The following is a 16,801-nucleotide window of genomic DNA, read 5'->3' as shown; positions in this document are numbered from 1 at the left end:
GAATCCTCTGTTGAAAATCGATGGACTTCTTCAAGGAACCCACCTCCAACTCCAAAGCCTTCTGATGCGACTGCTGACTTCTTGAGAGTGGATAAAGAATCTTGCAACTGATTAAACTGAGTCCCTTCAACCATTTGTGAAAGACAGATCTTCAATCTCTTATACTAAGTTGTCACAAGCCTTCACACGAAGATACCAATAATAAGAAGATCGAAGAAGAAGAATAAGAAGAAGAAGAAAATCAAGAATAGAGAAGTTATGCAGAAAGAAGAGAAAAGAATATGAGATTATTTTATTTTTCACCTAATGCCCCTTATACAAACTATATAATCTCTTATACATTTCAGTCGTCACATACTAATAGGCCCTTAACTACAATTGGGCTCATTAATCATTTATATCTACTCTTACACTTAGGCCCATTCGTTATTACTCAATTATGCCCAACTTGTTAAAGCCCATGCCCTTCAAAGTGATATGTTGTCCTAATTCGACATATGACATAATGATGACATTAATAGTAAGACAAAGAGAAACCAATATTTTCACAAAGAGTGGAAGACAAAGATGAACCTGATTTAAGAGTAAGGGAGAGAGTATGTATAAAATAGCTTTTTTCTATGCTTAAGCAGAGAGATAATTTGTGAGGAATGAAAGATAGGTAAATTAAGGGATATGATTTACATTTGGGTGCAAGTCACTTCCTAGAAAAATCTAGAGGCATGAAAAGAAAAAAGAGGTGAAGTGTGAAAGAGAGGAGGGAGAAATTTAGGGATATGGCTACCATATGGGAGAAAGCCACAACCTAGAAAAACCTAGGGCAATACTTAAAAAAATATGAAGTTCGAAAGAGGGAGAAATTTAGGGATGGTTTACGTATGAGAGTAGGCCACTTTATGTTAAATTCTAGGGCAATACTTAAAAAAACTTATGACAGAGAGTCAGTTTTTTTTTTTAAAGAGGATGGAATCCCAATTTTATTAATTGCTCTCACTTATGGCAGAGGAAAACCGTAGTAACAAAACAAGACCCGTGGGATATATAGATATTCAAAAGGCGTCCCATGTATCAAACTAAAGAAACAACCCATCAAAAAAATTCAGCTCCAACAAAGCAACACTAATCCAGAAAGAAAAGAAAAACTAGTAAAAACGTAAGGAAGGTAGTTCAGAATAATCCATACAAATAAGACCTTTCAACCTACGAGAAGAATCCCCCAAGCTATTCCAAATAAGATTTGACCCTGCCGACCCTTGTTTAGCCAACCAATCTGCCACTTGATTTCCTTCTCTGAAGATATGTTTTATGGAGCAAGTCATGGACTCCTTGATAACATTGATTTCCTCCTATAAGTCCTCCAAGTACCATACCCCGCATCTTCTTCGGCTCCACCAAGAGACTACAGTTAAAGAGTCAAGTTCAATTTCAACAAAATTTAAATACAAAGAAATGCAAATCTTGAGACCATGGAGAATGGCTAATAATTCAGCTTTGTTATTGGATCCAACTCCAACATGAGAAGCAAAAGCATGAACCAATTTGCCACGATCGTCTCTAATGATACTACCCACACCAAAAGAGCCTAGATTACCAAGACTGCTACCATTTGTATTCAATTTGGCCCAACCAGTTTGAGGTCTTGTCCAAGCAACTAATCGGCACCTACGAACTATAGGGGTGACAGTAGAAATATCTAACCATTGGAGCACCTGAAAATCAAAGTTAGACAACCTAGAAACTTTATGTGAGTCATGACATAATAAACCAATCCAATTTAATTGAATGCAATAAATCAAATAAAGAAACAGTAAGACCCTCCATGCATGCCAAGCATCTTCTCCTCCAAAGACTCCAAGTGATAATCACAGGAATGATCCCCATAACTAAACCCACTTGAGTAGAGGATTTTGCACGACGAAACCAAGAGGACACCGTATCCTTCCAAGTTCTGCCAACAAGGACACCAAACATGACTCCAAAGAACTGCCACACCTCATGGGGAATCTCACCTTCAAACAGAACATGGTTCTCATCTTTGTAGTGCCCATCAACACGGCAACAATCACACCGAGAGACAATCGGAATACCAATACGACAGAGACGATCATCGACGCTTAGAGCCAAATACCAAGCTTTCCACATAATAATAGACATTTTTAACGGAATCAACTTATGCCACACCCAGTGATACCATTCAAATTGTGATCCCCTGATACGAACATAGTCCCAAGCCAACTTAGTAGTAAAATAACCATTATCAGATTTAGTCCAAATAAATACATCCGAACCAGTCTTACAAGTGGCTAAAGAATCCAAGATATCATTAACATTTTCCGGGCCAACTAACCCCATAATAAAATCTACATCCCAACTATCATTTAGTTTACACTCTTTTACTTGAAGAAGAGGGTGACCCACTAAGTTCATATGATCAATTAGAGGCCCACGGTCTTGCCATTTGTCATGCCGAGGAAAAAAAAACATTGTCATCCTTAATCCTCCATTTTGCATTATTCATGACAAGAGGAAAACTTCTAACAATCATTTTCCAAAATCTAGAACCCTTATTAGGGTCAATAAGAGTCCAAGGCTTAGCCCCCATATATTATCTTTAAAGAAACTTGCCCAAAGAGAATTACCTTGAATTAAATTCCAAGCGAGTCTCATATATGGGGAAATGGAGGATTAAGGACAGAGAGAGTGGGTTGACTGATTAATTTGGAAGGGAGAGAATAGGATTGACACGAGAGAAATAAGGTATTTGGTTATATAATTAGATGTATAATACAAAATTAATTCATCATATATTTTCTTCAGTGCTTTGTGAACATCGGAACAATTATACATTATTGTCAGTGTAACAATGTAAATGCTAGAGAAACTTCTTAATTACTGCCATAAAACTTCTTAATTATCAACGCTTACATAAATGTTGAGAGTGTAAATGTAATGACTCGATCCAGTATTATTAGAGATGCAATATGAATAATTTTGTTGGGCCTAAATTAGATTTAACAGGTCAATAATTCCAAGGACAAAATAGAAATAATTTTATAAAGTCTAAAATTAGGAGTTAAAAATAATTTTAGAATATTCATTTATTTGAAATTAGTCTTGATATTATCATAAACATTTTAATTCGAGTTATTATTATTAGTTTATTTATTAAAGGGATGAACGTAGTTAAATCTCCAGTTTAGAATTTTCCTCATTTTAAATCATCAGCTTAGATTTTAGTAAGTTTTGAATCCAAATCCATTGATCGGGCCACCCTTGAAATTTCCTACCAACTTTTATCTAAAACTCTTATGTTTCTTAAAATTGTAGTCATTTATCCGATAAATTTTTCATGTTGAATTCATCCCTCTCTCAATTCCACAACTATTGCATTATCAGTAAACCAACCAATTACATACAAATTTATTAGAGTAATCGTCTTACACAATTTCATCAAATAGGTTGTTCCAGCTTAAACAATTGATCAGGACCGAATTCCTGACTTCTAACAGTCATTGTTTGACTCCGAGCTGAACTCATACAACCAATTATTTCGACTACAATCTAAAAAACACAACAACAATCCACTCTTACATTGCACTGTAGCACTTCTTTCTTCAAAACTGAGAATCCCAAATTTTCTAGCCAAGCTATCGAACCAAACCACTAGTCCCCATCGTCAACCTCTCAGCCTAACCTTGCAAACCGATATTGTGAGCCATTGGAAACCATCGAAAGAGAATCCAAACTCCCAAACCAAGACATCCACTTGCGAGAAATAGCCAAGAGACACCCAAAAGGCACTGGCTCACACCATCGGGAGTCACCCATACACCATAGAAATAACTGGCTGACCACCTCTGTCACCTTGTACTGCCCTTCGCCACCCAGATCCGCCGCACTTCCTCTCATTATTTGAAGAGAGCTTTGTGATAATCCACTTACAAAAGGTTCGAAAAATTCGAGCAAGAAATGCCAGAAAAGCTGTCTGGGAGTTCCACTAAATTTCTCTCCACGAAAGTATTTCTAAAGTGACAAAAGACTAATGAAATGACCACGGACAAGACTTATACTTCAGGAGGGTTTGAGAGGAGATGTGAAAGTGACTTATGGATGATGTGGTATTAGCAAAACCAGGTGTCACAACTCATGATTTTTTAGACTAGTACTACCATGTGAGAGGAAGGTGGTGAGGTGGCTCTTGGCCTTTCCATCAACCTCTATTTGGAGCTGACTTTGACAGTGAAAGAACACTCATGGAATGAGGGAAACTTTCTCTACAAGCCTTGCCTTGGTGGTGCAACTTCGTGGGCCTTAACCGAATGGGCAACATTTGGGGTTTCAATAGGGTTTGGGTATCTAGCAAGTCCAAATCTAATTTTTCTTGGCCCAATTAAACTACTATGGTATAAAAAAAAAATGAATGAGGGTGTAATTATATGAATTTGAGTGGTTAATAGTATGTGAAAGTGATTTAATCAAATGATTAAACACTAAACTAAAACCAGCCAACACTTAGTTTGTGGAATGAGATGAGAATTTTTTATTTTAGATGAAAGTTTAAAATATTATTATTGTTTTGAGATTTGAGAAAGTTGAATTGAGATTTGAAAATATTGAATTGTTTATTATATTTTGTGTGAGAGTTTGGGAAAGTCTTAGTAATGAGATGAAAGGAAGGTTTGAGGTATTTGGGGTTTGGGAAACTATTTAGGGTTTTTGCTTCAACAAGGCATTTGGGGTTTTGCTAGGGTTGAAATTCTCTTTGATTTGGCACCAAATGGATGATAGGATGGAATAGTGTTTGGCTTAGGTGGCATGACCACAAAACTTGATTTTTCCTTTATTTCTTTCACATTTTCATCTCATGGTTCCTCTTGGTCCTAAATGTCCAATACTGTTCATCAAGTGTGACTAAGATTTTGCCAAGTGCTCAAATAAAACTTTCATAACCTAATTTGGATATTCCACACTGTAATCTGAAAACAATTGAACTAAGTGCCACATGCCGCTTACACAGAAGTCACTATTCACTCAAAAAATGGTGAAAATAACTTTATACCATAAAATCCTAAATATTCATACGAAACTAGGAGCGTACTTTATTTTGTGAAATTCAACTCCTAAGTGTCTTGAACAAATCAAAATGCGTTTTCGAGCAGTTGTTGTCCGAAGATGAAAATCATTTTATTACATTGTAAAATCTTAAATATTTATCATCGACTAATGACACAGATCGTTTCTCATTCTCACATTCTTAAGTATCTCAAATAAATAAAATCGTATTTTTGACACCTAAGTGGGCTAGAAACTAATTATGTTGATAGATTCAATCCTATGCGATTGCTCTATTCATGAGATCTTTTTTAGATTTTCACGATATTCCTAAAGTCTAAAGAAACTTATCCAGTGAATTTCTGGCAGGCTGTTACACGCAGTGCCCGGGATGCATGCCAAATTGGCTACATCCTTTACTTAAAGTTAGGACTTGTGTGCTCGTATGCTAAGTACACATTTGTATCAATGTCGCAATGAGAATAGTAATATATTAGGTGGAAACTAATAACGATAATACCAAAGGTTTACACATTTTTCGCCCAACAATAAAAATATTCATAAGTCACTACTACATCATCAACAAAATAATTACAATCCAATATTTGTATATCACCCAACTCAAATAATATTACACGATAAACTGTTTGTTGTCCAAATACAATAAACATCATAAATTCACAAAAGATTGTAAACTTAATGGAGACAGGCGCCCATGGTTATTCATTGGGCTGCACTGGTCCTTCCCCTTCAAAGTAACATCATTGAGTTACATCTGTATCAAAACATACAGTGCCGAGGAGCGAAATTATAGTGGAACTATTATGGTGAGATTTTAATAAAATCTCATTAAGTTAAAACTCATAACAATACTAACAATGTAAAACAATGACAATGAATATGAATTCATTAGTTTCATGTAAATAACAACTGAAATCACATATATCATAAGCATAATGAGCTACCAACCTCTGACCAAAACAACATAATCATGAATGACCATAAGCATTACCAAGTACCCGGTGTCTAAATACAAAGCAAACATCACTTAGCATCCAATGCCCAAATCACATTGTAAAATATCATGTCATTTACTAGACCCTAGGTCCAAATCAACACGTGAAATATCTCCACCACTTACATCCATTTCCATTATTAAACTATGTCAGTATGGGTGGAAATGGTAACGTAAATACGTAAATAAATTCGCAACTAGCGATGTCCAATTCTGCACTCGATGAGGTCCCTTTTTCATAAAAGTGTAATATATAACTTATTATTAAAAATTCGTACAAATCAATACTTTTTTTTCCTTCCCTTTTTAAGCTACTATTGCTATGTTTAATTACTCATATTCGATTCAGAAAAAAGAAGAAAAAACTATTCATATTCGGAAACATGGTGGAAGTCGTATACGTTGAATGTCTGACGATATCTTCTCTGTCTGGGAGATTTATAACCACTAGACTACTAGTACAAGGAGGTAGAGAGAGAGAGAGACCCAGCTCTTCAGTTCAATGCTCGTTTTAATTTAAAGAAAAATTCTAATTTAAATGAGATAAGATATTTGTATTTAAGCAAAATAGACGGCGCTCTCAGTGTCTGCAGCAGCTTCTTCACACAAATCCGGTTGATAATATTTCCTTCCAGCTTAAAGATTACTACAAGCTTCCTTCCTTTCTCTGTCAATGCCTCAAACCCTATTTCTCAAACCCTTCCTTTCTTCAATTCCACTTAATAACTGCAGGTTTTCTCTCTCTCTCTCTCTCTGTATTTGATAAACCTCTGTAAAACCCGTTATTCTCCTTTCAGATACTTTTATTTTTGTGTTTTCCCTTCAAAAACCTTTCTGGCTGTCTCTGATTTAATAAATGCGGCAATTGAACTATTTTAAGAACTCAAATTTGCAACAATACACATCGCTATGCAAGAGGAAACCACTCATGCACGAAAATTCTATGCTTTAAGGGCTATTTAATAATCCGTTTTTGGGGTTCGTAGTGACATTGGGAAGTGATAATATTTTAAATGAGCATTTTTACTCTATTTCAGTAAATCAAATGTGAATGCAAATTATGGGAAATTCAATATTAAGATACGGGGAAGAATTGCGGTTATTTGTATGGGAATGTTGGCACCGAGGAAGTTCACGCAGAAGCGGAAGAAACCGGAGGTTTTCCGGGATGCAGCAGACGAAGCGTATCAGAAAAATTGGAGGAGACTGATGACCGAAATTGTAGAGACAGGTTCTGCGGTTTCGGTGCTCAAACGTGAGAGGGCTACAAAGCAGGCCATTTCTAGAGACATGGTGCTCGGGACCTTGGTCAGATTAAAGCAGCTAAAGAAATGGAACCTTGTTAGAGAGGTAGATGCACAAACATTCGTTTTCTTGCGCTTTACTATGGATTAAGTGTTACTGTTTTAGCAATTGGAATCAGAGTGTCCATTAACTGATGGAGCTCCAAGTGCCTTTTCGACTTCACAAAAGTAAATGGATGAAATTTTTCGTCTTAAAGGAGGTTGGGTAAATAAAGATTTTCATCTTGCATCAACAGGTTGTCAGAAAATAAAATCAGGTAGGTTCAGACTGTCATCTTATAACCTCTCGAGGATGAGAAACTGTGGAGGAATGATTATATTCTAATTTTATCAAAGGCGTATTCCAGATCAATGCAAATATTTAAGGCTTTGCATCTTGGTTGGGTGGCTCTACTAGATGCTTGACTGATGGGTAGCAAATTATTTAATTGCTTGTATATTATTTGGCATGTATTCTTTCCATAAGGGACAATTTCTTATGCTGTTCCTGAGCTTGTTATTTTGGTTGTCGATATGTTTTATGTTCTAGTTGCATGTTAAATGCTATTTTACTTTGTAATCTAGATCCTTGAATGGCTCAAGTCTCAGAGCTGGTGGGATTTCAGTGAAATGGATTTCCTCATGCTTATTACGGCTTATGGAAAGCAAGGAGACTTCAATCGGGCTGAGAAAATTTTTAGTTTGATGAGTAAGAAGGGGTATGCACCAAGTGTGATAACTCACACTGCTCTTATGGAAGCATATGGAAGGGGGGGCCGATACAATAATGCAGAAGCGATATTTCGAAGGATGCAGTCTTCTGGCCCTGAACCTTCAGCTTTGACATATCAAATAATACTTAAGATATTTGTGGAGGTAATATTTTTAGACCTTTTGTTTTAAAACCTTAAACTGAACATCTCATTATCTCCAATATCTATATTTTTAGCTTTAAACATAAGCCTTTGAATCTTTGCCTAGTTATCTTGATGATTCAGATTCTGGAATCCTTAGTGTCTTTTTCCAAAGTAAGATAAAGAGGTGAAAAATATTTTGGAAGCTGAAGGTAAAGAAACGTAGGTGAGCTGCCATCCAAGGATAATGTCAATTGGGAAAGAAAGCCCTAAGGACCTCTAGAGTCCTTATGCTAACTTAAAAAACTCAGTCATTTCTTTCCCTCCATATGCATGCACCGAAGAGTGCCATCTCTTTCCTCAACTACCTTCTGTACCTTGACACTTGATGAATTAAGTGCCAATTGGATTATGGGCACGTTTGGCACTTAATTCATCAGCTGAACCATGTATTTTTTGAAGTAATTGAGACATGTAATTGTAATAAGCTAAATAACTTTTTGCTCTTATAAAGTATTTTAAACAAGATTTGAGAATTTGTATTGACTCTACGTGCATAGTTAGGTGTGTCCTATTCTATTCTTTGAACTTCTTTCTACACATAAACTAGATATTATAAGGACTAATTATGTTTTACTAGACTGTTTGAGCATGTGGGTGGCAGCTATGTTTGTGAATACGCATATTGCATATAACGTTCCTATTATAGTACAGGATCTTAAGGTCCCATATTCTAATGTTTCTCCAAATTTTTATTTCGTGACATTCTGTTATAAGGTCTTCACTTTTTCCTGTTTTGGGGTTGATTGGTTTCATTTAATGCTCTTGCTTGGAAGAGAAGGGGGAACATTGATCTTCAGTCATACATGTGCTGTATGTGGTTCAATCTCCAAGTTATGCGGCATGAATGACTAGTTCAAAGTTAGGCCGCAGAAGGTGTAAGCTCAAAACAAATTGGAAAGTAGATTACATTTTCCTGGCCGGTTTGTACTCATAGAATTAGAAATGCAGTTTTAACTCTTAACATATTGAGTACAATAATTTGCGGCCATTTATGTATGAAAGGGGATTTGAATTAGGCAACTAGTATCTAGCAGGGGAAGGTCACAATCCAAAATTATCATAATAGGAATTTTTTGAGGCTTGGCTTAAACTGCTCTAGAAAGTCTTTGCATTATACTACTACTTTGAAAGTGAAAGTTGATGACAGTCCAAGTTTGGGATTGGATACTGACCCAACAAAGAATTTAATGAACTGCAATCCACAACTGAAAGTGGATGGAACTCCAAGTTTTGACTAGATTAAAACCTGACATGTTTGGGGATGGCTAGTGGACACCCCAAATGGTAACAACTTTTTTAAAACAGATGGAATTGAAACTTTGACATGTTGCATAGCTTACATTATATGTCCAGCTCCATGTAGTATGGATAATGTAATCTTTACGAGACTGAATATGCAATCCCATTCTTTCCTTTTGTTTTTTTTAAAGAATTAACCTTATTTTTTTGGTAGATGTGACTGTGTAACCTAAATGTAATTCAAACTTTGATTCATCCAATATTTATAATGTAATGTACTTCAGGGTCGTAAGTTCAAGGAGGCTGAAGAAATATTTGAGACCCTTTTGAGTGAGGAAAAATCACCTCTGAAGCCAGACCAAAAGATCTTTCACATGATGATCTATATGTATAAGAAGGCTGGGAGTTATGAAAAAGCTCGAAAAGTGTTTGCACTGATGACAGAGAGAGGAGTTCCACAATCAACAGTTACATATAATAGCTTAATGTCATTTGAGACTAACTACAAGGAAGTTTCAAAGATCTATGACCAGGTAATATTATTTTTTTATAAGTAAGAAAATTTATTGGTCCTTATAATTAGGCATAGCCCAAGTACATGGGGTAGTAACAAGAGAGAAACACCTAATTACAATCTATGAGCTAGAAAAAGCAGCATGACCAGGTAATATTATAAAGAACATTCTGATTTACCTTTCATATATATATATATATATTTATATATGTATGTAAGAATATATATTAATGTTTTTGGAAAATTTGATTTATGTGGATCTGTGGATCTGTAATATCACATGCACAGTCCCTAATGACAAATTATTTGGCTAATAGACTTAAGCATGCAATAATAGTTCCCCAATATGCTGTCCCTACTTGATCTTCAATTTCCATTCCTGCTGTTTCTAGATGATCTTTTATTCATAGGAACTTGAAACATCAAACGCTGCTCTCATTCTGAGAGTCCCTTTCAAAATAAAGATATTTTGTTATCGTATTTATTCTCATGCAATTTTTATTTTCTTTGGTGAAAGTTAGTAAGGTTACTCTCTTTTAGTTGGTGATTTTCTAATATTTTAGAACAAGAGAAATTATTGTTTTCTAATGTTATAATGTCGTATATGTATGTATCTTTTCGTAAAATAACTTCCTGAAAATTCTTATGATTTAGCAATGTTGATGGATGTCCTTTATGGACATACAGACAACCTGTATCATTATTTAAAATTGAGTTACATTTACATTGATTTATGCTGTTTCCTAAATTTTTCAAGGTTCAATTGAGGGTCACTGCTTTGGGCACTAGCTGTTGGATATTTATATGGGTCATTATGATGCTCTATGCCAATACTGTCTTAAGATTCATTTTTGTGTTGCTCATCAAAAAGAAAAAAAAAATATTCATTTTTTTTTTTTTTTTTTTTTTGTTAATGTGGGCCTTGGCTAATGGTATATATTTATTCATCCTCCATATGTTAGATGTGTTGCTTTTTTGTATTCTGGGAACTCATATATTGTAATTTTAGTACTATTAAAAAAAGAGAAATGATTGGGGGACGGACTGGTCATGAGCAGTAACTTTTTTGGTCTTTTCTGTGTTTGTGCCTCTTAATCAAAAAAAAAATATTGGTGATTTTATTAGCCTCTATTGAAACATGTATAATATAACATATGAAATTGAGCTTTATAGAATCACTCTTTTTGAAACCCTGCCTAGGCCATTAACGAATGTATGTTTATCTCTGAATTTTATTGTTCAAGTATCATAGGCTTTCCTATCTTTGACGTGGCACGTTCTGGTTCAAGTATACAGTCCCCGTTTGAACTTTGTGTCCTAAGGGTTGGATGTTTAAACTTCTTACATGACTTTTATTTTATCCTAGCTGAGGTTTACCATAGCTTCATATACCGAAATGTATGTTATGATCCTACTTATTTTCCTAGGTTTTTTGAATTATGAGTTTTACGCTTGGTGTATTACAATATGTTTTATGGAAATTGATATCAAATACCAACTCGCATATCAAGCATCAAGTCTTGTATCCTTTGGCTCAAATGAGCTTCTTGAATATTCATGGGTATTTAAAGGTAGTTTTTATCACTGTTTTATCTTTCATCTGTCTAGCATCCATGCTACTTATAAAAAAAAAATATTTCTAGTGTCTTTGTCTTTTAATCTCTTTTGAATATTAAATTCATCAATTTTTTCTGATTTTAGATGCAAAGAGCTGGTCTTCAACCTGATGTTGTCAGCTATGCCCTACTTATTAATGCTTATGGAAAAGCAAGAAGGGAGGATGAAGCGCTAGCGGTTTTTGAGGAGATGCTCGATGCTGGTGTCAGGTGTGTGGGCACATTCATAAATGTTCTTCTCTTATGGGGGAACTTAACATTTTGAAAGTTAAATTTGAGAGCAAGCACTCATCTTAGTATAACTGATTTCACTTATCAGAAAGAAAAAAGAAAAAGAAAGAAAAAGAGAAAAGCTGAATTGATTTCACTCTAGCTTACTGAACTTGATGAAACTAAGTTTGTCCTTGGCTCCTCTGCACATATTTTGCTTTTTGTATTTGAATGAATAAATTTGCTTATCAGATATGTTTTGTTTCTATTGGTTTGCTGCTGAGTTTGTGAAATTCAAACCCGCCTCCCCCCAAACTGTGGCCAATAGAACAGAAACCAATTTTATGAACTCCAGAAAAAACAATCTATAATTATTTTACAAACTTTCTCTACAACTGGGTTAGGATTATTTGGCCTTGTTTCTTGTCATTATTGGTTATGCAGAACTCTGAGCTTTTAAGTTGCTGTGCCATGTTATCTTGATTACTTACCAAGCCAAGCTGATGGCAACTAACTAGCCAATTAATGGCTAACCCTTTCGGTGCTACTTCCCCTCTATTGCTTGACTCATATCCATTTGTTATTGCTGCCATTACTCTACAATATATTATAGATCACTATTGGTGTTGAAGTATAGAATACCTAACACACACTCTCTCTCTCTCTCTCTCTCTCTCTCTCCAGGCCAACCCACAAGGCTTATAACATCATGCTTGATGCATTTGCTATCTCTGGGATGGTGGAGCAAGCTCGCATCTTGTTTAAAAGTATGAAAAGAGACAGGTAATGTTTTCCTTACATGCATTGTGTTTACTATCTTTTTGCTAACGGAGAATTTGACATTGCAAAGTATTGAGGCTTCTCATTCTTGATTTCTAAGAAACAAAAAACCCTCGCCATTGTGCTCAGTAGTGATACATAGAAGATAATGTACTACATGGGCTCTTTTATGAGGTTATATGTTTTAGAAACTAGACGATAATTTTGACTAAATATTTCAAGTTTTATCTTCACTTTTTCAAGCGCAGTCCAGAGGAATGGGGTGCATGGTTTATGTATTTAAACTATATTCTGGGTAGGATCTAGCAGTTGTTGGGTCCATGTCCTCCCACCATGAGGCGATTGATGCTTTATCATTACTACTGCCGTCTTAAGTCGCAAAACATCTTGTGGTTCATTTATTTTTTTATAGATGTTTTCTGTCAGTTGGGAAATGCTACTCGTCACACCAATTTACATGCACGTCCATCCATTCCTGTCCATCTTATTGTCTGTATGTCCATGTGTTCTTGCTTCCATCCTTTTGTCAGTCAATCCTATTGGTTCCATTCGCCATTCTGCTTCAGGTTTTGATTCACGTCAACTATTTATATCTCTTCCTTTGAGCCTTTGAGCACAAGGACTCCCTGTAGATGTTCATTTGAGACTTCGATTATTGATGTATGACCGATCACCTCCATGAATATTTGTGATGTAGAAAAACTAAAAATAAAAATGTCTTATAGAGCAACAAAAAATAGCGTATTTATTGTATGCATTCTTTCCTGTCAAGTGTCAAAAATGGGGAGTATACAATGACCAAGTACATGCACTCCTAGATAGAAAACACTGTTAAGAGGAGCATTTTGCCACACTTATGGCAGTAAGATCTGCCGTATGTATCTGCTCTTCGGTGAGAAAGGTGCACTATTCTTAACATAGATTTATTTTCAGGTTTACCCCAGATCTTTGCTCTTATACGACTATGTTATCAGCTTATGTCAATGCTTCTGACATGGAGGGTGCTGAAAAATTCTTCAGAAGGCTAAAACAAGATGGATTTGAACCTAATGTTGTGACATATGGGGCACTGATCAAGGGGTATGCAAAGATTAATAATCTTGAGAAAATGATGGACATATATGAGGAAATGCAGTCATGTGGTCTGAAAGCAAATCAAACCGTCTTGACCACAATCATGGATGCGTATGGAAAGAACGGGGGTTTTGGTGGTGCTGTTGTTTGGTATAAGGAAATGGAGTCTTGTGGGTTTCCTCCTGATCAGAAAGCAAAGAATATTCTTCTGTCTTTGGCTAAAACAGCAGAAGAACTAGAGCAAGCGAAGCAACTTGCTGGAAATTTGGATCAATCTAGCAATGAAAAAACTGGAAACAGGGTTTCCATGTTTGTTGGTGAGTATCATGACGATGATGACAATGACGATGAGGATGGATATGATGATTGACAAGAGGCCATTCTTGTGATGATGGACAAGATCAACTGATATTTTCCAGCGTTGATCATAGAAAAAACTCACATGACCTACATACTCATAAGTTCTTTGGATTTGTGAGTTCGATATCTTTCTATTTCACGTTATAACCCAGCCTTGAAATTTATTGATTGATTTCATGAGTTGAGAATGGCAATGTGGGAATGTATTACTTATAAAAAGAAATATGGGAATGTAATACTTTCATCGTACCTTGATGTATATTAGGGAGTCCATTCTGCTCTTCATGGAACGAGTACTTTTTGATGTTGGACTGGGATATCTTTGAAAGTTCTCTGCTTATTTTTCCTGGACACTGTTAATTACTCTGACTACAGTGCTTGTGTGATCAAATTTGATCAAATGCGCAATTTGAATTTGTGTCCATCAGGGACTAGGTGAGTTGGAACTATTTAATTTTCATCCTGCCAAATAATGTATGTTTTGCTCAAGTTATTTTCCTTTAAAAGGGATATTCAACATTTTGTGGAAGTGTGGATGTATGATCAACACATCTACCATTGTAATTCATGCATTGGCTTCTAGAGTCTTATGTTTTTTCCTTGCAGTCATGGTTCTTGGTGCATGTTGGAATCCTTTAAGCATAGTCAATGATTCTAATTACTTGAATTTGCTTCCAGAGAATGTTTACACAAAATACATGTAGAAGTTCTTTACCCAACAATGGAGTCACTCCTATTGTACTAAAATTACACTCGTCAAGTCATCGTTCTTTCACTTATTTTATTAAGATTATCTCGTCGAACTTGCTCAAAATTTTCATGCCGTTTGATATGTTTCCCTTGATTAAGCTGAATGAATTCCAATTAAATGAGTAGAGTTTCCTATATTTTAATAGAGGTGCAACTTGGTCGTGTTTGTTTCCTTGATCTTTATTTCCATGTTCTCTATCCAAGAGTCTTTCATTCATCATTTCCTAGATGCTATGTGGCCACTATGCTGGGTGAACTTAATATGTGATGTTCATGTTTTGCTTTAAATCGTAAAATGCTGCTATATTGTTCTCAAAGTGCTTGGCATTTCTTGAGTTCTTTGGTATATTGTGCTTCCAAATTTGGGAGGGCTGGCCTATATGGGTACATGACATTGGACTTCTTAAGTTGGGTGGTGGGAATTATATTTTTTAATTATTGGAAAATAGCTGTAGATTAATGCCTGTATAAATTTAATCTTTTCTAATGTAAAGGTGGTAGTGCAATTTCCTGTAATTCCAATCCTTAACGGTCTAGAAATTATGAGGATGGTTTTGGTGCACAAAGTATGGTATAGGATGCGTTTTTCGTGGTTTTAGATTGTGAACGCTGCCACATTGTTCTCAAAGCATTCATTGGTTTCGAGTTCTTTGGTATAGCGTTTCGATATTTGGTAGAGCAGACCTATATAGACTTACAATGCTGAATGTTTTAAGTTGGTTGATGGGCTTTTTTTTATATATATAATTTAATTGCCATCAGTAGTATTTCCGTCTTTCTAATAGGGAAAAGCTTGCTTCAAACTTGAGCCGGTGTAAACTTTTAATTTACACCAACTAATAAAAAAGGGACACATAAGAGACTCATATAATTTAACGTGAATGAGTGTTGAGAACATTTTCCTTTGTTTCTCTCTCATTTTCTGGAAGGTTTCCCTTTTAATCTTGGTCTCTCTCTTCCACAGTCGCTCTCTCTCTCTCTCTATCCAAACACCCCAGTGCATGTTTGGTACTAGTGTTTCTGGTCACAGTAGAGTACTTAAACCAAACAATAAAAAAGAAAAATCATCTCAATAGGAAAATCTGACATATATGGTGTTCATTACTGTCAACAGCATATCCATGGCTAATCAATATATACTTTTTCTTGAAGATTACCTTAAACAAATACATTCCAATTTCCTTTATATGAAGTTAATTGGTAAAGAGGCCAAGAATGACTAAGAACAACAAAAAGCAAACTTCAAACGAAATTTAGATATTGGGGGTGAAAGTCTCTTGATGATGAACAGCATATTTTGTATATAGCATTCTCCAATCAGTCGCATCTTTAAGGATTCGTTTGGATGCTAAACTTAGTGGCATTGGGTAAAATGGAAATAAGCCTATTTCGCTCGGGCGGTTATTAAAAGCCTTAAGCGGCAATTGTCTGAACGAGAGCCGCTCGAGCGACAAACATGGGTCCCGAGCACTCCATCGAGCGACGACTCAATTGTTTGGGTGAGTTTCTATTTTTTTTTCCTCTCGCATTGCATGTATTTTTTTACTACTAATTAAATAATATGTAAATAAATAATAAAATAAAATGTGGGTACGATACTGTTGTAATTTTATTGATAATTATTTTATTTTGTTTTTATAAATTCGGAGTAAGAATTTTTTTTTTATAGTGCTCGGAATATTTTGTTTTTATTATATTGTAATTTTTTTACATGCATTGAAGGAATTTATGTTTGATTTATGTTATTTATTAATAAAGGATTTAATAAATTAATTATTCAATCATTACAACAAATTTCCAATCATTTGTGGGTTTCATACCTTTTCCAACTTTTCATAAATAGTACTATAACTCATCTTAACATCCAAACACATTTAAACTCATCTTAGATGGGCTCCACATAACTCACTCCATCATCTAAATTCACTATTATTTATAAAGAACTCAGTTCAGCTCAGCTAAACATCCAAACACAGCCTTACGTTTTGATT

General features: G+C 35.2%; 1 protein-coding gene across 1 annotated transcript; it reads left to right on the top strand.

Moving 5' to 3' along the window:
- Positions 1-6,525: 6,525 nt before the first annotated feature.
- LOC121250554 (pentatricopeptide repeat-containing protein At3g59040) lies at positions 6,526-14,366 on the top strand. The gene is made up of 7 exons (XM_041149690.1): positions 6,526-6,799; positions 7,105-7,417; positions 7,936-8,226; positions 9,791-10,039; positions 11,722-11,846; positions 12,531-12,629; positions 13,560-14,366. The coding sequence occupies exons 1-7, from the start codon at positions 6,741-6,743 to the stop codon at positions 14,068-14,070; spliced, it is 1,647 nt and encodes a 548-aa protein (XP_041005624.1). The 5' UTR covers positions 6,526-6,740; the 3' UTR covers positions 14,071-14,366.
- Positions 14,367-16,801: the final 2,435 nt, after the last annotated feature.

The sequence above is a fragment of the Juglans microcarpa x Juglans regia genome, chromosome 2D (genome assembly GCF_004785595.1).
Source record: "Juglans microcarpa x Juglans regia isolate MS1-56 chromosome 2D, Jm3101_v1.0, whole genome shotgun sequence".
Taxonomy (NCBI): domain Eukaryota; kingdom Viridiplantae; phylum Streptophyta; class Magnoliopsida; order Fagales; family Juglandaceae; genus Juglans; species Juglans microcarpa x Juglans regia.
This window is presented reverse-complemented; position numbering and strand designations above follow the sequence as displayed.